General features: G+C 42.1%; 1 protein-coding gene across 2 annotated transcripts in view; it reads left to right on the top strand.

Annotated features, from left to right (window-relative positions):
- Positions 1-3,385: 3,385 nt before the first annotated feature.
- The window catches only part of MCC (MCC regulator of WNT signaling pathway), a 425,078-nt gene continuing 402,231 nt past the window's right edge, over positions 3,386-26,232 (top strand). Inside the window, exon 1 of one of the 2 annotated variants that reach the window (XM_047730871.1) lies at positions 3,386-3,613. In XM_047730871.1, coding sequence (XP_047586827.1) covers positions 3,450-3,613 — 164 coding nt within the window. In that variant the 5' untranslated portion in view covers positions 3,386-3,449. The remainder of the gene's footprint in view (positions 3,614-26,232) is intronic. The other variant, XM_047730872.1, reaches the window with a different exon arrangement.

Raw genomic sequence — 26,232 nt, 5'->3', positions numbered from 1 at the left:
GAGGCCCACCAGAGTTTTGAAGGAGTGGCTCCCCAAATATATATGAAGTGGATCCCGTGGCTCAAGGAATGACCTGTGATGAACATGGAAATGTACCATACAGTTCTCCCTTCAAGACAGGACTTGTTGCCAGGCTTCTAAGCCCCAAGCATGCTGTCAGAAGACAACCCTCAGCTGTCAGTCCATTGGGAACTGACTCTTTACTTGGGCATGCTACTCTTAAATTTTTTGGATTTGCTTCCTCTCACTTGCCACCAGCTACCCCATAAGTAAGGATGATAAATACTTTCCCTACTCGATAGTATTAAATACGGCATTTAAACATTTATATCAGTGCTTACTGATTTGTGGTAAGGGCTTAATAAAAGTTAATTGGGTTCCTTCAACTTTACCTTACTGTTTTCTTTCAGGAATTTACAGCCTCATTTGATAATAAATAAATGGTATGTGGGAAGGGGAGTCAAATCACCATTAAAGTATATGATTCTAATGATTCTATCCTCAAAATGTGTGCTTCAAGCTAAGTGAGCTCTGGAACATCATTGTGACTTGGGGAGGTAAAGGAAGGCTTCTTGAGGGATATAGAAGCTTAGCTGGGCTCATAAAAACTGGGCAGAGGACATGGAAGGAGTAGGGCGGGTGTGCAGGTACTCCTAATTTAGGTAAACAGAATTCAGAAAGGCAAGTGCCAGGTAATTAAGTTTGCACAGTGCTGCAATGGTTTTATTTGTTTTAACTGGTGACTTTAGATATAGAGGATGTATATCTTATAATGTATACAGTGTATTTTTGAAATGTATGACAAAAATATGAACTGTTATTATAACCAAGAGGAATCTTAGAAGAAAAAAAAACTGGATAAGGACGATGTTGAGCTATGTACTCATCTCAGATAAATACATAAAACCTTTGAAATTATGACATAACCAGTACTGTTAGATTTATGGCCTTGGGTATTGCTCTCATTCCAAGCTCCTGCTTTACATTTATCATCTTTATATTCATCTGGCATCTCTATTTTCAATGTCTTACAAATTTCTCCCTCTCCTAATAACCTTTTCAGCTGAAATTTCATATGCTTCGTATCAGCTCAGAAGCAAATTCTTTTCTGGAAGGTTGACTCTATCTGTTCGGCCATTTCTGAATTACCCAAGCATGAGCAAATGTTGTTTAGGAAATTTGTCAAGATCCACTTTTTGTGTGTTCAGATTTAATTCAAGATGGTTTAAATTTAAACCTCCGGAGCTGTCATGCACATATTCTCTCAGAAGAAAAACATTCTTTGCTTTGAAATATAATTGGTTGAGGTTTACATTCTGCTTTCTATATATATGGAGTGTGGTTATGAAGAGATCTACTTGAATCCTGGAAAATCTTTGTATTTCCAGTCCCTCAATACATATGTATTTAGAAAAATGCTCTTCTTTCTTTTCTTTTTTTTTTCTTTTCTTTCTTTCTTTTTTTTAAACCCCAAACCATCAGTTGTCTAAGAGGATTTAAGGGTAACAGCTCCTGTTTGGCTATACTGACAGTAATAAAAGTTTTATTCTGTGAAAAATTAGAAAATAAACATAAGAAATATTCTTTTTTTTTAGGAGCTTGAACGTTGGTCCTTCTATTGTAGCCAAGAATATTGTGTTGACAGTAGCATCTTTTAAGAAAATATTGGATATATTGACAGAATTTTCCAAAGATGACATCTTTTCATTGTATGAATTATAAGTGCCCTGAAGTTCTGGGAACTTACAGAATTAAAAAGAATTGAAGTAGGAAGGAGTGGATGGGGCAGAGAGGGGAGAGAAGAGAGCAAAAACAGCTTCCTTCTGACCTGGCACACAGTTTCAAGACATATGGACTTCTTCTGGTTCTATTGCTGCATGACAAATGACCTCAAAACTTAGTGGCTTAAAGCCACAACAATCCTTTTATTATTGCCATTGTATCTCTGGGGGTTGTCTGGGCTCAGCTGGACAATTTTTGTTCAGGGTCTAGAATCATCTGAAGCCTCTCTCATTCACTGGGGTCTGGCACCTGGGCTGGGAAGGCTCAAACAGAGGTTACTTGGGTATCTCTTTCTGTCTTTACGTGGTCTCTCCAGCATCGTAGCTTAAGCGTGGACAAATTTCTTTCAAGGTAGTTCAGGGTTTCCAAGGTCCTTGTCCCAAGTGAAAGAGCCAAATGGAATCTGTAGTGTCTTTTTTAGCCTGGCATCAGGTTCGAGGGGAAGGCAAACAGACTCCATCTCTTGGTGAGAGGTACACCAAAGAATCTGCAGATGTGTTTTTAAAACTACCACAGGAATTCTCAGACCTCTGACAGAAAGTCTGGGACAGAATAATGAGTCATTCCCTAAACCACAAATTGGTTCGTTGTGGTTCCCTTTCTGCTGTGGTAGAAGGATACTGTCGTGTTTAAGGGCTCCTGCTCTGGAGTTAGACTGCCTGCCTGGGCTTGCCTCTGCCCTGGCACTTACTAAGCCTGGAACTTTAAGCAGTTCTGGGTGCCTTGGTTTTCTTATCTGTAAATTGGGGATAACAAGAGGTAGCATTAATTGAGTACTTAGTACGTATCAAGATATTGTCCTAAGTACATTATATACTGTTATTTATTTATTTTTTTATTACCAAGATACCCTATGAAGTAGTTACCTACCTCCTAAAACATAGGGTTGATAATAATAGAGACATCTTTCAGGTCTGCAATGAAATGAGACCATCTGTTATGTTCGCTCTTGACGTTATTAAAACTATCGGGTCAAATGCTAGTGATACCAGGTCAGGAGCCCTTTCCAGAAATGGACCAAACGTGCACAATGCCACATAGGAGAGATCGTTTACTATAGTGTGTAAGACCAGTCGGAGCCAAGGAGGTTCAGATTTCTTGACAGGTGTTAAAAAGGCACAAATCCCCTGCCATTCCGGGTCTCACTTGGGGGTTATGGGTACAGAATCCAGCGCAGTCTTGCAGACTGAGACCAGGACTACTGCTCTGAGTTTTCAAAACGGGAGTGTTTATCTTTTTCCTGAAAAGAAATCCACGCCGGGCAGTTGGAGGAGTTCCTCCCGGACGGAGCACACTCGCCTCTCTGCCTGAGTGTCGGGAGCCCGCGTTGTGGTGGGGTACACGGAGCTGACACCCTTCCAGGGGACCTCCTGTGCACTGCCTCCCGTCGCGTCCCCTCGCGTCCCCTGGGCATCCCAGGCTGCCGACTCCACCAGCCACCTTCCCCTCCTCCCTCTCCACTAAGGTGACTACCCCCGCGATTGCAGAGCGCCGATCTTGCCAGCCCGGGCAAAACCCGGAGAGCTGGAATCCCGCGCCCGGAGCGCCCCGGCGGCCACTGGGCATGCTCCGTTGTCAGGCAGGTTCGGGGCTGCGAGCCGCTTTTGCGCCTCGCGGATTCCTCCCGCGGCCGTGCGTCCTCCTCCTCCCGAGCAGGCAGCGGGCGCATGATGGCGGCTGCGGCGGCGGCAGGGAGCGCCAGCGGCGGCGGCAGCAGCGGCGGCGGCGGCGGCGGCAGCAGCAGCAGCGACACGTCCAGCACCGGGGAGGAGGAGCGGATGCGGCGCCTCTTCCAGACGTGCGACGGCGACGGGGACGGATACATTAGCAGGTACTGGGGAGGTACGCGAAACCGGCTGGGGCGCATCCAGCCCCTCTGCGCTGCCCTTGACCCCTCCTCTGCCCACTCGCCCCAACTTCCAGCAAGTTGCTCAGAAGCTCACGGGGAAAGTTGGCTGCGACTTCGAGAGCGCGTTGCCGGCTCGGCCACCAAGGCAGAGGGGCTGATCTGCTCGCCTTCTGGTGGTGCCAGTTGGGTCCAACTTTTCCCAGCGCTGTCTTTGTCTGGGCGTTAGGAGACTTCTCTTTAGGATGCGAGTCCTCCCCGGGTCTTGGAGCGCTCATGCCTGTGCAGAATCGAGTTCTGGCCACTTGTCCCAGGTAGGAGGGGCTGCCCTGCAGCCTCTGGCTCCCGGTGTCAAGCTGATGTGGCAGCATCAGTACGGCTGCTGAGTGGACAGCCCTGGGACGGAACCAGGATAGGGATGTGCTGTCGGTGACAGAGTTGGGCATGAAAACAGGCTGCGAAGAACTTTCGGGTGCTGCAGAGCCCCTGTGTTCCAAACTGCGGAACCCACAGAATGGACATAGCTTGCCACCCAGTACTGTTAGCTAGAGGGAAACCAAGCGCGCAGGCACAAACTGAGGGTTTAGAGGTGAGTCAGGTACATACCTGACTCCCTACCTCGGCTCCGCAAGCTGACCAGGTGAGCCTCCAGTGGGGTGTGAGCTCGAGACCACTTAAAAACCCTCGGTGTGTTTGCTTCTGGACTCCCTGCGGGGTTGTGTTGTAGCTTCCAGCCGCAGGGCTTGGCCAAATACTTATTTCTGCCCGCATTTTTAACACTTAACACACACAGATGACGAAGAAGTCACGCGTAATGTTTTATGATCTGCTTCTCTGAAGGGTTGACACAGAGCACTGAAGACCTTCCACTCTGAAATTTGAATTGCCTTCTAGGAAGGCCACCTAAGTTGTATATTACATGTTAGTTTAGCCTTTGTGTTGATGATAGTAAAGATCTCTGAAAATCCCAGGCTGCCTCCTGCTGATTGTCCTTGCCTACTTAGAGAAAAAAAAAAAGAGTGGGGAATTCCCCCCACCCCTAATTTTTAAAAAAAGATCTTTAAAACAGGTAATTTAACATGGAAGATGTTGATAATTAAAAAAAAAAAAAAAAACTTTTGTGGGACTTCAGTTATGATGACTCGACTGAATCTTATTACTTTTCTAGAGTTTCACTGGGAAACATTAGAGAGATGTCAAAAAACTTTATGGAGTAATTCTATTCTGAAATGAAAAAAATATATACTTCTAGTTGACTCCATGTAGATTTTCATCTGGAAGTCTTTCCCTGTTTGGGTCCTGTGATGAAAAATTTCATCATATAGTTTAGATTTTTTTTTTCCTGCTTGAAAGCCTACTTGAATTTCCTACTTGAGTGCCTGTTATCTTATTTGTGATAATAAAAACAGTCTACATTCTTCACATTAGGATGCACAGAGAATTTAATTTCACGTGGGCAAGGGTGCATAGAGAAAACGAGCAGAATTCTCTCCTCCCCTTCCTTTGATTTGGGTTTATCTGAACTACACTTTCTGTACAAATGTTCATATTATTTTGAATGGTGGTTCTATCTCCTCTGAAAAATTGTGAATTCTGTAGGCCATAATCTGAGGACTTCGTTTTGGAGGATGAGGCATTGTGTATAAGAGTGTGGTAGTAAACAGGAGATTTCAGATTAGAGTAGAAACCTGCTATGGCAAAAGTGGAAAAAAACTATCTTTCCTTGAGCCATATCACTTTAATACATCTGCTTGAAAGTTGAAAGGTATGTGCAATCATGAACCCTAAGCCATAACTTTACCTGTGAGCAGAGTTGCTCTGGATGTTATTTTATGCTGTGAAAAACTCCCATAAAGGAGGAGTTCAGGGATGGCAATCTCATTGCAAGGAGGCACCAAGGAACCTCTCTAGAAGTATGTTTACATAGCACATGCAGTTTTACCTGGAACATATGTTTATTTGATATGGCTTGGGAAAGGAAGTTATGAAGATAAGTGGCATTAAATGCCTTCCTCTCTGGAGCTCCTCCTTTGTGCTACTTTTGTTAAATGACCTTTACTGGCCGCTCTACCATGGGTGATGAGGAGTGGAGAGCTGTGAATTTTTTCTTTTATAATCATGAGAGTTGGACTTTCTACACTAAAACCTTAAAATTCTTGGATTCTTCAAAAGGTGTTAAGTTCATGCTCATGGCATATACCACTGTATCTGTTAGGATTTCAGGTGACTATATAAAATGGGAAACCAATGGGACAGTCAAATAAAGATGGACTTTTTCCACCTAGAGGTCCAGAGGTGGTTCATTCAGGCTGGGACAGCTGTTCCACAACAGAATCAATGCCCAGCTTCCTTCCATCTTCTGCATCACTATTCTTCATATAAAACATTCATCCTCATGGTTACCTACCAGTCTTAAAGCGATTGCTCTGTTCCAGCCTCATGTCCAAGTTCCAAGGAGAAAGGTATAAAAGGAAGCTGAAATGAGTAGTGCCTATATCATTAGAGCAGAGCTTCCCCACATCCCTTAATTGAAATCTTATTGGTTAAACTCCATCACCTTACCACACACTCGTGTTCTTGCAGTAAAGTTCAAGGAAGCACATAATTCGATTAGTCACACCGCCTCCTAAACAAAATCTGAGTTCTGTTACTAAGAGCAGGGAATGGATATTGAGTAGGCAAGTAGCAACCAAACCTATAATAAAACTTGCATGGGAATCCTCATTCAACTATTTTGGCTTTGGTCCTTGACTCAACTCTCATTCTCAAACAGAAGTGTGCTGGAAACCTCATGTTTGGAGGAAGGCTAGTGGAAGATATATAGACTGAGACCAGGAGGGGATATGTCAGGGCACACAAACTCAGGAAGACAGAGAGAAAGGGTGGGGCTTCAAATCTTCAATATTCTCTTGGCCCATACTTCTCCAGCAGGCTGACAAAAAAGGACACCAGCTCACTGGAGATTCCTGGAATTGCTGCCTCTGTCCAGGAACTCCCAGCCTTCTCCCACCACCGGGCCCCAGAACCATCCCTGTGGATAGTTAAGCTGGAAAAGACAACTACTCATAGGTACAGCCAGACTGCAGCTTGGGCAGGGAGAATTGGGACTATCGTGGGATCATAATAGGCTCTTCTGCTATATTTCATTAACTTTATGATCACTTAACCCCACATTTTATAGTATTGAATTTTTTGGACCCTATTTACCATGGTATAGGAGGTGGTGGGGTTACTCTATTTGCTGAAATTAATTTCCCTTTGGAATTTTAAAGCTTCTTATATTTACCTTTCAGTTTAAGAAACTGTCTTGGGGCGCCTGGGTGGCTCAGTGGGTTGAGCCTCTGCCTTCGGCTCAGGTCATGATCCCAGGTTCCTGGGATCGAGCCCCACATCGGGCTCTTTGCTCACCGGGGAGCCTGCTTCCCCCTTTCTCTCTCTGCCTGCCTCTCTGCCTACTTGTGATATCTGTGTCGAATAAATAAATAAAATATTAAAAAAAAAAAAAGAAACTGTCTTGAACATTTGACAGATACCCAAAACCAACATCTACATTTATATCAGGTAGCCAAGCCTCAGCTCAAACTTTGGTGCCTTAGAGAGAGCTTCCCTGACTACTGTATCCAAGTGGGTTAGCTCTTCCCCACTGTTATTCGCTATCACAGTGCCAGGGACTTTCTGTGATAATACTCTCTACAGTCTATGATTGCATCTCTATTTCCTACTTTGTTTGCCTATTTATTGTCAGTCTCCCACTAGTTGTAGCTTCATGAGGGTAGGAATCATGTTTATTTTGTTAAAATAATACACTCTGGGGTGCCTGGGTGGCTCAGTGGGCTAAACATCTGACTCTTGCCCTCACCCCTGCTCATGCTTTCTTTCTCTCATAAACAAACTTGAAAATATGCTTACTTTCCCCCTTTAAAAAAGAAATTGGATAAAGGGAAAGACATCCCCTGTTCATAGATGGGAAGATTTAATATTGTTATGATAGCAGTGCTCCCCAAAGTTGATCCACAGATTTAATGCAAACGTTCTCAAAATCCAAACTGCCATTTTGTGCAAAAATTGATAATTTGACCCTAAAATTAATATGGAAATTCAAGGGATCCAGAATAGTCAATACAATCATGAAAAGAAGAACAAAGGTGGAGAATTCACACTTCCCAATTTCAAAACTTAGTGCAAAGCAACAGTCATCAAGACAGCGTGGTATTGACAAAAGGATAATCTATAGATCAATGAAATAGAACTGAGAGTCCAGAAACAAGCCACGTGTCTATGGTGAATTTATTTCTTTAAAAGATTTTATTTAATTATTTGACAGACAGAGATCACAAGTGGGCAGAGAGGCAGGCAGAGAGGGAGAGGGGAAAGCAGGTTCCCTGCCGAGCAGAGAGCCCAATGCGGGGCTCGATCCCAGGACCCTGGGATCATGACCTGAGCTGAAGGCAGAGGCTTAACCCGCTGAGCCACCCGGGTGCCCCTATAGTGAATTTATTTTCAATAAGAGCATGAAGACAAGGGTTTCAAAATCAAGGGTAAAATAGAGAAAGGATTGACTTTTCAACAAATGGGGCTGGGACAACTGCATAGCCACATGGGAAAGAATGAAGTTGGACATACGAAAATGTATATATTCCTCATATACAAAATGTATGTGTTCCTCACATTCCTCTTATACAAAAATTAACTCAAAATGGATCAAAAACTTGAATGTTAAGAGCTGAAACTATTGAACTCTTAGAAGTAAACACAGGACAAAATTTTTGTCATCTTGGATTTGGCAATATGTTCTTATATATGATACCAAAACACGGACTCCAAAAAAAGATATATAAATTTGTCTAATAAAAATTTTTAAAACTTGTGCTTCAAAGGACACTATCAGAAAAGTGAAAGACCATCCAAAGAATGGGAAAAAATGTTTACAAATCATATACTTGACAAAGCATTTGCATCTGGATTATATAAGGAACTCTTACATCTCAATAATAAAAAGATAAACCAATTAAAAATGGACAAAGGATCTGAACAGACTTTTCTTCAAAGAAGACATACAGATGGCCAATAAACAATAAAAAGGTGCTCATCATCATTAGCCACTCGAGGAATACAAATCAAAACTCTAGTGAGACACTACCAGATATCCAGTAGGATGGCCATAATCAAAGTCAGATAATAACAAGTGTTAGCAAGGATGTGGAGAAACCAGAATTCTCATAACTACTGGTAGGAATGTAAAAAGGTGCAGCCACTTTAGAAAAGAGTCTAGTAGATCCTCATAAACTTAAACATAGAATTAACATATATACCAGCAACTCTCCTCTAGGTATATATGCAAGAGAACTGAAGACATATATCCTCACACAGACTTGTACATGGATGTTCACAGCAGCTTTATTCATAATAGTCAAAGATGTAATCAACCTGAATGCCTATCATCTGATGAATAAATAGACAAGATGTGGTATAGCCTATGCAACAGAATATTATTCAGTTAGAAAAAGGAATGAACTACTCCGAAACATGCTACAACACAGATGAGCCTTGAAAGCACTATGCTAAGTAAAAAAGTCCAGTCACAAGAGACTGCATATTATATGATTCTATTTATATGAAATGTCCAGAATATACAAATTTATAGAGACAGTAAGTAGATTAGTGGTTGCTTTAGGGCTGGGGAAATTGGGGGGATTGAAGGATGATAGCTGAAGTGTCCAGGATTTCTTTTTTTTTTTTAAAGATTTTATTTATTTATTTGACAGACAGAGATCACAAGTAGACAGAGAGGCAGGCAAAGAGAGAGGAGGAAGCAGGCTCCCCACTGAGCAAAGATCCCGACGCTGGGCTCGATCCTAGGACCCTGAGATCATGACCCGAGCCGAAGGCAGCCGCTTAACCCACTGAGCCACGCAGGTGCCCCCAGGATTTATTTTTGAAATGATGAAAACCTTCTAAAGTTGATTATAGTGATAGTTGCACAACTCTATGAATATACTAAAAGCCATTGGGTCACACACATCACTTGGGTGAATTTATGACATGTAGATTATATCTCAATAAAGCTGTCACCAAAATAAAGAAGATTGGAAAATGTGACTTGTAATTATAATGTTCCATTATTTATTTAATTTCTTTAAGTCTTCTTCTATTGTTGGACACTTAGATTGTTTCCAATTACTGGCTTTGGAATTTTATTAAATCTAAGATGCTATAAATTTGGACACACCATTGTTTTCTGTACCAATCACACTATGATAAGATACATATCATTGAATAGATTTTTTATTTTATTTTTGTTGAAAGTTCTGCCTTAAACTTCTTTTCTCATAGATTTTATCATATTTTACTGTTGTGATAGATAAGAAAGGAAAACAGGCCATCAGAAAACAGGCAAATCACTTTTTGGTTCAGAGTATTGATGTTGGGTCTCAGCACCCAGTATCAGCCTCAATGGCATCAAAATATTCAGAGATGCAGCATTTCTTTAAAGAAGGCTCCACTCTTTCCTGTAGGCTCATTTAAGATGCTGACATCTCTCTGTAATCACTGAGGTTGGTATTTCTGGTCTTACCAGATCATGTCAGTGGAAGATTCTCAGACAATAGCCAGAACTTGTATTCCTAGGGAAGCATTGAGAGTTATCTAGTCATGTTACCAGGAATAACAATGTGATTCATGCTGCACATGCAGTGGTAACTATGTCAGTGCCGGGCCAAGAGAATTATAAGTATCATTTAGATTCCACAGTATTAATTCACTATGCATCTTAGAAGTTCGAAATACAGTATTTTATGTAATGCTAGAGTAAACACCTTCATGGTTTCATGTACTGTATTATTAAAGAATGAATCTGAACTGGAATTATTAGTGAAACATATGAATGAGAATTGCTTTGCAAACATTTTCTTCATCATCTTTGCACAAGGAAAGCAACTACAAGAGGTTTTCAGGTCAGATGGAGAGTACTGTAGTGTTTAATTAAAGAATTACAGAGTTACATAGTAAACAGACTCTATTATTCCTCCCCTGGACAGTTAGCAGAAATTGGCTCAGGGAAGCTAGAGAGAAGACTCATTTGGCTTTAGAAGTTACAGGAGGCACTTGAACAAAAGGTAAATGGAGTAGAAAGACTAGGACTTCTAGATTCTTTGTCTCATGCCCAGGTAGATTCCCAGAATATAAGGATTATACTTAGAGGTAATAAGTCTGGAACATAATTTTTTTTAAAGATTTTATTTATTTGACAGACAGAGATCACGAGTGGGCAGAGAGGCAGGCCGGGGCGGCGGTTGGGGGGGGCGGTGCCTGGGCGGTGAAGCAGGCTCCCTGCTGAGCAGAGAGCCTGATGCAGGGCTCACTCCCAGAGATCATGACCTGAGCTGAAGGCAGAGGCTTAACCCACTGAGCCACCCAGGTGCCCCTGGAACACAATTTTTAAAGGAAAGCCTCTGGTGATATTCAAAGAATAGCACAACCAAACCAAACTTTCAAGAAAATAATACTGAAAGCCTCAAAGCTATAATCAAATCATAATGTCACCCAGAAAAGCACAAATGGAACCTAATTGAGGGGAAAAAAGGAACTCCATTATAACTAATATGAGGGAGAGAATTTTGAATGGGACAAATTTGGTAGCTAATCATCCAGAAGAGCCCATTCTGATATATAGTATTTCCTTAATTGGATCACACATTCTTCATATGTAAAGACTTAAGAATCATCTAGCATAGCGCTTCCCAAACTTGAGTCACTTGTCTACCGCATTTATGATCCTTCCACATCACTGACTGCAACGTCTCCCTTGAATTTAAGACAGGTATGTGCAGTAACTACATATTTGACTTGCATGTCTGAAAGTAGTTCAAACTTACAATGTGCAAAACAAAATTCCTGACTGCTCTCCCCAACTCTTCTTCCCTCAGTTTTCTCCATTGGAGTAAATGGCCTTCCCTTGCTAGAGTAGAGGCTCAAGTCAAAAAATAGAGTCAACCTGCATTCTTCTCTTTTCTAATAGTACATTCAGTCCATCAGCAAACCCACCAATTCTGCTTTAAAATATAGCTTCTATCTGACAGTTTCTCGTCACCTTCCTACTTTAGGTCCAAACCATCACCTGTCTCACGCTGAGATTAGTACAACTGGCTCCTCCTTCTGTCTGGCCCCCTCCACTCTCTCCACACACTCAGATTATGCATACTGCAGCCAGGTGACCTATTAAAGAGTAAGTCGTGTCATGTTATTTCTCTGCAACATAGTGGACAGGGCACTGGATTTGAGTCAGGAAAGCTGGGTTCACCTCGGCTCTGCTACTAAGTAGTCATGTGACTTGGTACCAGTACCTGCTTCTGTCTTAGTTTCCTTACCTATAACGTAAGATGATAAAACACTCATCTGTGCTTTCTCCTGCTTGGAGTTTGTTGAAATTCTTGAGTCTGTAGATTTAGTTTTCATCAAATTTGGAAATTAACCAGCCATTATTCTTTTCAAACATCTTTTCTGTTCCTTCTCTAATGTCTTTTTGGTACTCCAATTATGCATGTATTAGATTGCTTGATATTTGCCCACTTGTTGAGGCTCTGTTAACTTTTTCCCCATCTTTTTTCTTTCTGTGTTTCCATTTGAAGAGGGTCTATTGCTATATCTTCAAATTTTCTGGTCTTTTCCTCAGTGTCTAGGCTGCTATTAATCTCATTCATATTTCATTATATTTTTAGTCCTTTTGAATATATGGAGCATATTTATAATAGCTACTTTTGACTTCCTTGTCTGCTAATTACATCATTTCTGTCATTTCTCGGTCTGTTTCTATTGATTAATTTTTCTACTGAATATGGAACATAGTTCTCTTTCTTTGCATGCCTGATAATTTTTGATAGAAGGAAGGACATTATAATTCATTGAGTTCTGGTTTTTGTTGTATTCCTTTACTTTGTTCTGGCATGTACTTGTCTCTGGATCTTTTGGGAACTTGTCTTTGAGCTTTGTTAGGCAGGATCAGAATAACCTTCAGCCTAAGGTTAATTTAGCCTCTGCAGATCTCTGGAGCTCTCTCTTTATGAGGCATTCCCTCCTCTCTGCACCACAAATTCTATCCACCTTGAATTTGCTGAACTTTATTCTCTTTCTCAGCTAGCAGGACCACTGGGTTATGTTGGATTCCCTCTCCTGTTCTGCAGTGTGTAAACTGTCTCTAGGCAGTAAGTTGGTATAATTGTAGGCTCTTCTTTCTGGTTTACCTTTACACAGGGGTTTTAGTCTTGTGCTGCCTGTTATATAATGTCTGGAAATTATTATTTCTTATGTTTTGTCTGGATTTCTAGTTTTTGTTTTGTTTTGTTTTGTTTTAGGTAGGAAAGTAAATCTAGTCTGTGATTATCTAAAGACCTCAGGTGGAGTCTTGATTTTTCTTTTTCTGTGTCTTCAAGTGAGCCTCCCTATTTGGAAACACTATTTAATTAAGTTTACATATAAATAATTTTATAATAACATTTACAGCAATATCTTACTATCTTCAAGCTACTACCTACAGCCTAAGCCCACATATCTTTTTTTTTTTTTTTTAAACTAACATTATTCGGGCACCTGGGTAGCTCAATCATTTGAGCATCTGACTTTTGGTTTCGGGTCAGGTCGTGATCTAGTGGTTTGAACCCTGAGCCAGGATCCTCCTCTCAGTGTGGAGTCTGCTTCAGATTCCTTCTCCCTCTTCCTCCCCCTCTGCCCGTCCCTGCTTATGTGTGCACACACTCTCTCTCTCTCTCTCTCTCTCTCAAATAAATAAATAAATAAATAAAATCTTAAGGAAAAACCAGCTAAAATTCTGAGTGCTTACTGTGTGTTAGCCTGTACCCTAAACCAACATCTTATATACATGACCTCAGTTACTACTCACAATAGCCCCTTTGAAAAGATAATTATTATTACATGCAATTTAAGAGGAGAAAAACAGGCTCAGAGATACTCTTATTTGCTCAAGATCCATGGTTAGTAAGAGCCGAATATCAACTGATGTCTTCGGTTCTCAAATGAAGGTCTTGACCACTATCAGTGCTGCTTTTCACATGTGTCCCTTTCAGATATTTTCTAACAGCTTTATTGAGATATAACTTGCATACTATACAGTCTGCCCATTTAAAGTGTGCGATTTGGGGCATGTGAATGGCTCAGGGTGTTATGCATCCGACTCTTGATCTCAGTTTGGGTCTTGATCTCAGGGTTGTGAATTCAAGCCCTGTGCTGGGGTCCAGGCTGGGTTGCGGAGCCTACTTAAAGAAGGAAAGAAAGAAAGAAAGAAAAAAGAAAGAAAAGAAAAGAAAGAAAGAAAGAAAGAAAGAAAGGAAGGAAGGAAGGAAGGAAGGAAGGAAGAAAAGAAAGAAATGGTACAATTCAATGTGTGGGTTTTCTTCATTGTTTTGTTTTTTGTTTTTGGTATATTCACGGTTTTGCAACAACCATCATAATCAATTTTAGAACATTTTTATCACCTCAGTAAGAGGCCCTTTACCCTTTAGCAGTACTCTTCCATCTTTCCCCAAACTTTCCAGCCTTAAGCAATGACTAATTTACTTTCTGCTTCCATAGATTTGCCTACTAAGGACATTTCATGCAAATGGAATCATATATTATGAGACCTTTTGTTGCTTGTGTTTTGTGACATACCCAAGGAGGCTTTGTCTAACCCAAGGTCACCTATGTTTTCTTCTAAGAGTTTTTATAGTTTTAGTTCCTACATTTAGGTCTATGTTCCATTTCGAGTTAATATTTGTGTGTGGTGTGCAGAAAGGGTCTAGATTTTTTCTTTTGCACGTGGATATCCAGTTGTCCCAGCACCATTTGTTGAAAAAACTATTCTTTTCCCATTTTCATGGCAACTTTGTAAAAAAGTCCATTGACCATAAATGTAAGGGTATATTTTTGGACTTTCATTTCTTTTCCATTGATATATATGCCTTTTTTTGTATCAGTACTAACTACACTGTCTTGATTACTGTTGCTTTGTCGTAGGTCTTGAAATTAGCAAATGTGAATCCTTCCACCTGGTTCTTCTTTTTTTCAAGATTGTTTGGCTCTTCTTAGTTCCTTGAGTTCCCATACAAATTTTAGGATGAGCTTGTCAATTTCTTTGACCCAAGTAGCTGGGATTTTTTGATAGGGATTGTGTTGAATATACAGATCAATTTGTTCACATGCATTTTTAGTAACTTTATTTTTTCAGGGTATTTTTATTTTTCACCCTAGCCCACATTTTTATTTTACAGTCCTTTTATTTTGAGTCAGTATATTAGTATTAGTAAATGTCTAAATAATGGCATGCATTTATGGAAGCCTTTATAGTTTATAATCAATTAGTCCACACATTATCTCATGTCATCCTTGCAACAGGAATTACTATCTCTATTTCAAGACAAGGAACCATGATTACAAAGCCTCTGGGGGAAGGATGAATCTGTGGCCCTACTTGAGGGCCTTTTCCATCATACATGCTGCCAAGCTAACACAAGAAAATGTATTTTCCCCAAAGCCTTACATTTCTTTACTGTTTAATTTACCCAAGGTCTATGGTGAGGGTGAATTTTCATTTTATAACTGGTTTCTTAGCATAAGTGGGAATGGCATTTAAATACTCGGTACAGAAGGTGAGGCATTTGCATTCTAAATGATGTTCCAGGGGAGTCTCAGCTGGGGAGACTCTCTGTTGTTCCACAAATTGAAAATCTCTTTAAGTGTTATTCCCAGAGTAGAAACCATATGGAGAGAAAGGGCATTTCCTTAGAGAACAGTTAATTGTCAGCTTCTCATTGTCATTTCAAAATGTCAGTTTAAATATGTAAATGAGTAACTCCTAAATTCATGTCATTGATTATTACTGACTACCCGATGGGAGAAAAAAAGTTGGGTCAGCCGGCCTGGGTTAAGGACTCCTGGACTTACTCATTTTTCAAACATTTGGGTTCTTAATGAAGTGAGAATGTAAACGAACACATTTCTAGATTGACCGATAAGCATTACGTGTATCTATCTGACGGGACAGATGTTAGCTGAGTTTAAGTGTAGCCCTCAGTTGAATATTTAGTTGTAATACTTGTGCTTGGAAAATTCTAGATAGATGTGCTTTATGTTTATTATTATTATTATTATCATTATTTTTAACATTCACAACTACTAATGTAGATGTAAAAGATACTTAAGATGCATTTTATTTTAGACTTGATGTTGCTGTTAATTGGGCATCTATTTAACGTAATGGCAAGTGCAGTTGTGTTACACCTGTTATCTATTGTTTAAAACATCAGTATATGCAAATTTGTGGTACAGATGAAGGAGTTCAGAAAATAGATGGGGTGAAGGGCAGCATTTGTATAAAAATGTGGCTGCATTTCCTTTAACTGTCAGTGTATTTCACTTATTTACAAAAATTGAGAACTTCTTTAGGGGAAATAACAAGCCTACATTTGAGTAAGGGTGTGAGTAAGACTATGACAAATTTATGTACTATGGAGTCTTTTTTTTTTTAAGATTTTATTTATTTATTTGACAGAGATCGCAAGTAGGCAGAGAGGCAGGCTGGCGGGGGGTGGGGGGTGGGAGGGTGGGGAGCAGACTCCCTGCTGAGCAGAGAGCCTGATGCGGGGCTCCCCTATCCCAGGACCCTGGGATCATGACCTGAGCCGAAGGCAGAGGCTTAACCCACTGAGCCACCCAGGTGCCCCATATCTACTAAGAGTCTTAACCTAAATTTATTTCATGATAAACAGGATGAAAATCAATGTGAGGATATTGTTGGGGAAGTAATTCCTCTAAAAAGTGTGATGGCAGTTTTACATTTGTTACAAGCAGAGTGAAATCAGTGCTGCTCATCCTCCTCTACCTTCTTGGTTCCCTAAGGTCCTTCATTTCTAATCACAGTTATTGTCCTAGTGTCCTAACTGTTATGCCCCAATAATGGGTCCGTGATTAAAGGAGCAAGACTGATACAAAGCAAAGGTCAGGCAAAGCTTTATTTCACGCCAAGCATCAAGAATCTAACCAAACATTCGGGGACACACCTCTTACAAGAGAGGGCGACCCTTCTCTGTTTCACAAACTAGCTTTTAAGGGCAAAGGCCATGCGGTCAGGCCTGGCCACGCACAGTTGGCCAATGAGATTGTAGCACACACAGGAAACTCCACAGTGATGCTAGGTGACCAATTGAGTTACAATTTACCCTAGTAGACATTTGAACCAGCCTATTACACCTTGATTGGGATTGGCACCCAAAGGGCGGGGCCCATACTTCTTGGTAACCAGGGAGACAGTATGCATCCCCCCACTGATCGGCTGTCTCCACCTGGCCTGACCCACCTTTGTATCTGGGCTTTGTTACCTGAAGCTGGTTTCCTGGACTTGTTTCCAAGTAAATCCCCTGGGGGAAGGGGAGCAGGGACAGTTTCTAAATAGGTCCTTACACTAACCTGTAGACTCTGCCTGTCCAGGCCTCCCTACATGGATGTCAAAGTCATTTTTCGCTAACGTTTTTCTATAACTGAGCAGGAAGCTCTTCTTAAAGTCCTTCAACAGTTGTCCATTTCTTTCGGATAAGTTCGGACTCCTAGAGGCATTTAATATGAGGCCCTTGGCCATCTGGCACCGTGGCTCTGTCCAGCATGCCTGCTCAGATGTTCCAAGCATCATGCTTCGCACACATAGCTCCTCCCGTAAGTGCCCTTCTCTCCCCATTGTCTCCCTGATGAGCACCTTCTTATTTTTCTCTAGTCTGTGTTCTCGTGCAGCTCTTTCTCTGGAGACTTCCCTGATGCCTTGGGACCTTACACACACTTCTAGGCCAGCCCTGCTCACATTTCATATTTTTACTCTTTCCATTTCCTGCCTTTCCATACTTAACATACTTAAGGCAGAGACTACACTTTTTTTTTGTCTTTGTAACCACAGTGCCCAACATTTATTTATTTTTTTTTAAAGACTTTATTTATTTATTTGACAGACAGAGATCACAAGTAGGCAGAGAGGCAGACAGATAGAGAGAGAGGGGGAAGCAGGCTCCCTGCAGAGCACAGAGCCCGATGTGGGGCTCGATCCCAGGACACTGGGACCATGACCTGAGCCGAAGGCAGAGGCTTTAACCCACTGAGCCACCCAGGTGCCCCCACAGTGCCCAACATTTAATAGAAACTGAGTAAATAGATAAAAGTGTTCAGTGGGTAATAGAAATTTCCAACACTTTAGAATTTTTAGAAAAAGATTTTTCAGGATTAGTCCAGTTCAAAAGGAGTGGCGGAATTTATATTTGAAAATGCATATTGTGTGCACTTTACCTAATGTAACATATCAGTGTGGTGGGGATTCAACGGCCCCGCTGCCAACTGATCATGTGACATTAGGCAAGCTACATCAGCCTCTCCAATCTGTTTCTTCTTCTGTAAAATGATTTTAACATCTTTCCTGGGACTGAAATACCTTCATTTTGTAGACTCTAGGTCCCAGCTCAGGATTTTGGATTACTCACGGTGCTTACATTAGTCTCTGTTGGGCAACCGTTTGGTGTTTGTTCATGAGTTAACCCCGATGAATCCACAGTTTCTCTACAATAGTAGCTGTTCTCATCAGAGAACCTTCAATACCATCCAGTAGGTAGTATTTTCAAAAACAGTGAACTCTTGATCGGGTTTTTGTCTGTTCCTAATTACTGGTTATGAGATGAAGTGAACTTAAAAACTATTCTGACGTTTGTGTCCTAAAAGTTGGTGGATAGCTGTCCCCATGGTTCTATCTTGACTCTATCAAGCTATGTAAAAGCTTAGAAAAGGAAGATTTTCAAGTTAATGCTTTTATCGCCCACTTCTCTGAGTCTATTCCTCTGTGGTTACTGAGTATTCACAGTAAGCTAACATTTTAAAGTAATGATAGAATAAAAATAAGGGAATTTGCCCAATCATAACTTACGTTTTAGTGATTTCAATTTAACTCTGTTTGCTTACCAGATTATAAGCTTTGTGAATGTGACAACCATGCCTTTCTATCTCTCATACCACCCAATACCATCTCTTGTACATGGATGCTATGTACATAGATGCTAAGTCGGTGCTGAATGAATGAACTGATGGATTATTATTATGTTACAATAGAATTACGTTGCTGCTTCCACACTCACAAGATGGGATTTTCATTTTTTTCGTTCCTAAAATAGAGAAAAACTCCTATGCCAATATTAACCTGTCTTAACTGTATGCTTTCATGATTCTAGAATTACCATCTGTGAAATAACATGGGATGAGGAAATTGCAAAGGATATTGTCTTTGATCTTGTAAGCTAATTTGTTAAAGCCTCCTCCCTATTCTGATATAAAATACAGCTTTTCTTGATGGAAGAGCTACTATTTACAGTGCTTTGTCGCTTTCTAGAGTTCCTTGTGAATCTTCAGTACTCAGAGCCTCTGAAAACTATCATAGGAGAGTGAATTTAAGAATAGTGATTTTAATTTTAATTTAATTTAATTTTTCAAAGATTTTATTTATTTACTTGAGAGAGAGAGAATTTGAAAGAGAGAGAGAGAGAGAGAAAGAGAGAGCACAAGCAGGGGGCAGAGGGAGAGGGAGAAGCAGGCTCCCCCCTGAGCAGGGAGCGCACTGCGGGACTTGATCCCAGCACCCTGGAATCATAACCTGAACCGAAGGCAGACATTTAACCAGCTGAGCCACCCAAGTGCCCTGGTTTTATTTTTAGACATTCACTGAATGCCCACTGTATGTGTGGAGGAATATAGAGATGGGTATGTTGTAACTCCTGCCCTTAAGGAATATTTGGTCTTATGCAATAAGTCCACCCATGACCAGAAACAAGGAAAAGTGCAATGTGCTTAGGAAGGTTCTGGGAAAAGAGAAAAAACAACCAGCTGGACTTTATAGAAGGATGTTGTTCTAGTCAGGGCTGAGTTTGTTGCAAGGAATAGGGACCAGGCCCAGATTGGCCGCTGAGCCTCACTTCCCCTCCTTGATCATGGCCTCTTTCTTTACTTCAGCCACGTGGCTCTAGTGATCGGTCGTTCCCTGCTTCCCTGCTCCCTCCCGTGCACCAGTGAGCCGCATGCAGCACTGATGACACGGGGAGACCACTCTCCAGAGGCCCTGGCTTCCTCTGTGGCTGTCTGAAGAGTCAGACGCACAGACCTGAGGTGTTGTGGAGGTCACTCCCTGAGGGGCAGCAATCAGTGAGAGACAGGAGATGGGAGGAACCAGTTGAGAAGTTCTCCTCCTTCTCCCTGAGAAACTATTCCCAGTGCAGTCGTTTCTTATGGTCTCTCTGGAGATGTCGTGTAAGACCAAATAACCAGTGGTTTCAAAGCTGTGGCCAGGTTGGTTATACACTCCCTTATATTGGTTCTCCCCACTGTTTCCTCACTTAGATTTCCCTCTCACTCTTGCTTCCCTGAGATTGTACCCCTAATAAAATATAAGCATGTAAACTTAAAATAGAGCCCATATAAACAGTTCATAAACATCCATTTGAAATAGTAAACACACAAAGAGCTGCACACACAGATAGGATGTAGTGCCCAGTATTAGTTGCCCCCACACCCTCTATCCTCACTTTTCTTCTTCCCAGGAGATCCCTAGCGGAAGTGCAGGCTGCCCCTCTGCCTACAAGAAACCCCCATGGTACCGGGTCCCACTTCCAAATGTAAGGGGAAGCCCGATTGATCTAAGGTCATCCCAGCCTCTTAGCAACAGTTGGGTTAGAAATGGGCGTCTGAGGGGCGCCTGGGTGGCTCAGTGGGTTAAAGCCTCTGCCTTCGGCTCAGGTCATGATCCCAGGGTGCTGGGGATCGAGCCCCACATCGGGCTCTCTGCTCTGCAGGGAGCCTGCTTCCTCCTCTCTCTCTCTCTGCCTGCCTCTTTGCCTACTTGTGATCTCTGTCTGTCAAATAAATAAATAAAATCTTTAAAAAAAAAAAATGGGCATCTGAGGCAACTTGGACTAATGAGTCTCTAGAAAAAGTTTGCAGGAGATTTCTGGGCAAGTTTTCCACATTCTTCTGGTAGAGTTTCTGGAAGCAACCCCTTCTCCCCTTCCCTTCCAAGTGGGACATGGACCTGAAGAGGATGCAAGTGCCCTCCCTTGTCCGTGGCAGCCACCCACAGATCCAGAGGGAAATTAATACTAGGATGAAGACCACACGTTGAAGGGAGAGAACAGCATGGAGAAAGCTAGAGCCTTGATGATACTGATAGAACCATGGAAACCCATCCTGCCTCTAAACTTCCTACTGTAAAAGCCAATACATTTCTTTATTAAAGACTGCTCGAGTTATTTCTTTTTGACTTATATGCCAAAGCATCCTAGCATACTCATGTATTTATGTAAATGGGATTTTGCTATGCATGCTGTTTTTGTAATCTCCTTTTTCCACAAACTATACCAATAGACTTTCCATGTAAATATAGATCTTGTATCACTCTCCTGTTTCAGCTTCACTTGTCTTTGTAGATGCCATTGGTTCCCCCAGTAAATGTCCAGCTCAGACTTCTCGTTGGAGCCTCAGACCTGCATAACAAAGGAACTCAAGTGCCTATCTATCATCTCCCACCAGATAACTCCACAGGTCCGATATTGGACCCATGATCTCTCACCTCAGATTCTAATCTTCTGGTTTTGCCATCTCAGTGAATGTGACCACTGTGCACCCACATACACAAACCAGGAGAAACCTTGGTGGCATCAGTCTTGACACCCTCATCACCTCCCATATTCATTTCATCACCAAGTCCTATCATTTTCCATCTTTATTACTCCCGCCCTAATTCTCTCTAAGCTTTGAGTACTGAAATACTCCTGGCTGACTTCTTGTGTTTCCTTAGGCCCTCCACCAATCCAGTCTCCACACTATATCCCTAGAGGTCTTTTTGAAATGCCAATCTCTCATATAGCCCCTGCTTAAGTCTCTCCAAGTGAGGCAAAAACCTCAACTTGGCCAACAAAGGCCCTGAATGGTTCCACCCCCTCCTTCCTCTCCTGCCTCAGCTCTTTCTCTCTCCCCAAACACTCTAGTCTTTTTTTTTTTTTAAGTTTTATTTATTTAAGTAATCTCTACACCCAGCATGGGGCTCAAATTCACCACCTGGAGATCGAGATCAAGAGTCCCGTGTTCTCTTGACTGAGCCCGTCAAGCGCCCCTCTAGCCTTTGAATGTCAGTTTCTCCCATGCATTCTGCTCTCAATTCCTTTTTTTGAGTCTCACGCAGCTGGATACGTCCAGCTAGTCCTGAGTTTGTGCGCTCAGCCCTCCTTGGCCCTCTCATCCTCCTTGCCTTCAGAGCACTTATTTCAGCTTGTAATGATATGTTTATTTGTGGGAATTCTTGATTAACGTCTTTCTGGCCCGCTCAGCACGAGCTCCATGAGAACAGGGACTGTGTCTGTTCTTATTCACCACTGAATGCTCAGTCCTAGCTCAGTAACCTGGCGCATTGTAGATATTCAGTAAATATTTATGGAAAGGATCAATGCAGTCCCTTTTGCTTAGAATGAAACCAAAAGGTGCCTTTTTGCATAACTGGCACACCAGTACATTTATTTTTATTTGCATAAGCAATTTATTTCCATAAACATAAAAAGTGCCCTTTTTGAGAAGTTTCTAGGTTTTTCTAGAGTTGTTAGAGAAGATCTGATATAATTGCCCTTTATCCTTTGTGCATACCACCTGGACTCAGGGTTGAGTAAATGCAAAGATTCTATGCTAATAGCTATCCAACACTGTTAGTGGTACTTCCAAATATATTAAAGGTGTTGTTTTGACTTCGGTAATATCCACTTTCCGGAGGCTTCGGGAAATGAGTGCAGCCTGAGGTGCTTTTCCTGCTGTTTCTGCTGAACACTGTCCTGGAGACTGTGAAAGAGGCAGCCAGGGGGACGCCTGGGTGGCTCAGTTGGTTAAGCAGCTTCCTTTGGCTCAGGTCATGATCCCAGCGTCCTGGGATCGAGTCCCGCATCGGGCTCCTTGCTCGGCGGGGAGCCTGCTTCTCCCTCTCTGCCTGTGCTCTCTCTCTCTCTCCCCCTCTCTCTCGGACAAATAAATAAATAAAATCTTTAAAAAAAAAAAAAAGATTAAAAAAAAAAAAGATTTAAAAAGAGGCAGCCAGGAAAACCCAGGTCTGTGCCCCAATTTGAGATCAGAGCTGTGAGGTGTTTTAAAAGGAGGCAAGGCCCAAAAGTAGAAAGTGGTGAACGGCTGGGTCAGCTGAAGTCACATCACCATATGGACAGTTCCAGAAGGCCAGAGGCCCAGCTCTATGGTGGGTCTACAACTAGTTTTAAAGTATTTTGACCTGACTTGGACAAGTCCAACAAGAAAAGTACCCATTTTTTTTTTAAAGATTTTATTTATTTATTTGACAGACAGAGATCACAAGTAGACAGAGAAGCAGGCAGAGAGAGAGAAGGAAGCAGGCTCCCCACTGAGCAGAAAGCCCCATGCGGGGCTCGATCCCAGGACCCTGGGATCATGACCTGAGCTGAAGGCAGAGGCTTTAACCCACTGAGCCACCCAGGCGCCCAAAAAGTACCCATTTTTAAAACTTGTTTACATCTCTCAGTTTCTAATGCCCGTGTGGACATTAACAGGGGAAGGTTCCCATGCATGTGGGTTCAACTTTTTTACTTTACTATGCAGACTGACCTTCATGACGGAAAACATTTTTCAATGTATCAGCAAAGTATAATCATTTTTGTTTATTTAGTTATATGCCCTCTATTTAGTAAGCTCTCACTCCTGCTTATCTTGGATGCCTGATCATCTGATGGAAAGAAGCTTTGCTTCTTACAGCCCTTGCTGAATTAAGAATCCTTTTGGGGACGCCTGGGTGGCTCAGTGGGTTAAGCTACTGCCTTCGGCTCAGGTCATGATCTTGGAGTCCCAGGATCGAGTCCTGCGTTGGGCTTCCTGCCTCTCCAGGGTGTCTGCTTCTTCTTCTGACCCTCCCCCCTCTCATACGCTCTCATTCTCTCTCTCTCAAATAAATAAATAAAATCTTAAAATTAAAAAAAAAACAAAAAGAATCCAGGGGCACTTGGGTGGCTCAGTGGGTTAAGCCTCTGCCTTCGGCTCAGGTCATGATCCCAGAGTCCTGGGATCAAGCCCCGCGTCGGGCTCTCGGCTTAGTGGGGAGCGCGCTTCCCCCTCCGCCTCTGCCTGCCTCTCTGCCTACTTGTGATCTCTGTCTGTCAAATAAATAAATAAAATCTTTTAAAAAATAAATAAATAAAAATTAAGAAAAAGAATCCTTTTGGAGCAAAGGATCTCTCTGGGATTCTACTGTAATTTGTAGCTTCCAGGATAGTTGCTGTTACACCTGTGGGTATTTTTTTCTGATGTGAAGTGTCCAGCCTTTAATATCTGTTCTAATTATTTCTTTTATGTCTCCAAGAGGCAGGCAGTATAGAATCATGACATACAGAATGGATTCTGGAGTTTTTCTTTCTTTTTTTTTTTTTAATATTTATTTATTTGAGAGAGAGAGAGAATGAGAGCATGAGAAGGGAGAGCTCAGAGGGAGAAGCAGACTTCCGCCAACCAGGGAGCCCGATGTGGGACTTGATCCCAGGACTCCAGGATCATGACCTGAGCCAAAGACAGTTGCTTAACCAACTGAGCCACCCAGATGCCCCCCTACCCCGGATTCTGGAGTTCTTATCTCCACTCCATCATATACAAGCTCTGAGACCTTAGGCAAGTACTTAACACTTTCATCCATAGGTTTCGTGATCTGTACAATGAGGGTAAAATAGTACCTATCCAGGTTATTATTATAAATGGGCTTGTTCAGAATGGGAACTGAGTTACTATTTGAAAGAGTGAGTGAGTTTTAGGATTGCTTGGCTTACAGTAATTACTGTGTTTCTAAAATAGAATAAATGTGGTAAAGTTCTAGTACTTCTTAAATTTCAGTGTGCATAGAAATCATTTGGGGATATTATTAAACTGCAGACTCTGACTCTGCAGTTCTGGTGTGGGATCTGAGATTCAGCATTTCTCTCCCCTTCCCTTCCTCCCTTCCTCCACTCCCAGAATGGAGCACAGCTTGAACCCGTGACCCTGAGATCAAGACCTGAGCTGAGATCAGGAGTGGGCCACTTCACCCACTGAGCCACCCATGTGCCCTTTGGCATTTCTCATGGGCTCCCAGGTGTTGCAGATGCTGCAGGGCCACAAGCCATCCTTGGAGTAGCAGCCCCCAAATGTAAAGCAGCAAGCTCTGTCTTCATAGACATGACAGGCTGCATTAAGAAGAAGCAGGGGCTTAAAAATGCTCCTGTCTTTTGCAGCTCTGCAGGCATACTGCGTACGATGTAGAGCATGAGGCTGTTAGGGGCGTCTGGAGCAGTGTGCAGGCTCCCACAGTCCTCCTGCAGCTTTTAATGGGGTGAAGCCATTATCCTTATTGCTGGAAGTTCGTTCTCCCTTCAGCTGGGGGTGAGCCACTGATGCAGCATGTGCCTTATGTGTTTCAGGGCAAAGAGGAGGAAAAGAGGAAAGAACGCTGATGAGAAAATGCACAGGGGAAGAGATAGCAATGCAAATATTAGTTAAATAAAAAATGGGCACACCCAACTAGAGAGTTCCTGTGGTTCTTCCATTGGGGTAACCAACTGACAAGGTGCCTCAGAGGATGTGTCCAAGGCCTCGGTCTTCACCCTCTTACCTTCCTCCAGATTGCTAGAATTTCCGTTGGAAAAAGGGTTCCCTTCATTTAAGGTATTCCCCAAATCCACCTGTGGCAATGACAAAAGGCTAGAAATAACTTCAGTTACAGATACTTGGGAAGTTTCTTTTTTTTTTCTTTCTTCCTCGCTTTTTAAAATTTATTTATCTATTTGAAAGAGAGAAAATGCATGCGTGTGCATGGGGGTTGGGGGTGCAAATAATCCTGAAGCAAACCCCCTGCTGAATATGGAGCCCTACACAGGGCTCGATCCCAGGACCCTGAGACCATGACCTGAGCAAAAACTAAGAGTCAGCTGCTCACTGCTCAACCGACTGAGTGACCCAGGTGCCCTCCCCTTTAACTTTTTTTTTTTTTAATCATTGAAGTATAAACACTGCATCTGCTTTCATGCAAGGGACGCTTACATAACCTGCTTAGTTTCTCCAGATTTGGTTACTTTCCCCTTTTCTCAGCTTTCCTGAATACCACATGAACAGAGCACATGGACAACCCAGTTCCCTGCCCTAGGATGCACAGTTCTGTTTTCTTTATCTGTACCCACAGATTTGAGCCGAGATGTACGTGCACTTGTGTGTGTGTGTTTCCCGTAGTGATTCTGAGATTCTTCTTGGAGTAGATGTCTGAGCCCTCGAATTGTGTTTGAAGCGTGTCTGCCTTTTGACTTTCAGGTTAGTGATGGTCTTGCAGTGGCTAAAGTTGAACGGTCCACAGCAACACGGGTTTCTGAGGTACCCCATGATGACCAGATACTTCTTCTGCTCCAAAAGCTGTTTCAAAATTCTCCCCACCAGTCAGAGAAGAAAATAGTGTTCATTGGTCAAATAAGATTGTGGGAACACAATATTCTGATTTTTTTTTTCAAAAGATTTCTTTTACTGGAATC

This window comes from Lutra lutra, chromosome 5, assembly GCF_902655055.1.
Source record: "Lutra lutra chromosome 5, mLutLut1.2, whole genome shotgun sequence".
Taxonomy (NCBI): Eukaryota; Metazoa; Chordata; class Mammalia; order Carnivora; family Mustelidae; genus Lutra; species Lutra lutra.
Note: the sequence above shows the minus strand (reverse complement) of the source record. Positions and strands in the feature narration are given on the sequence as shown.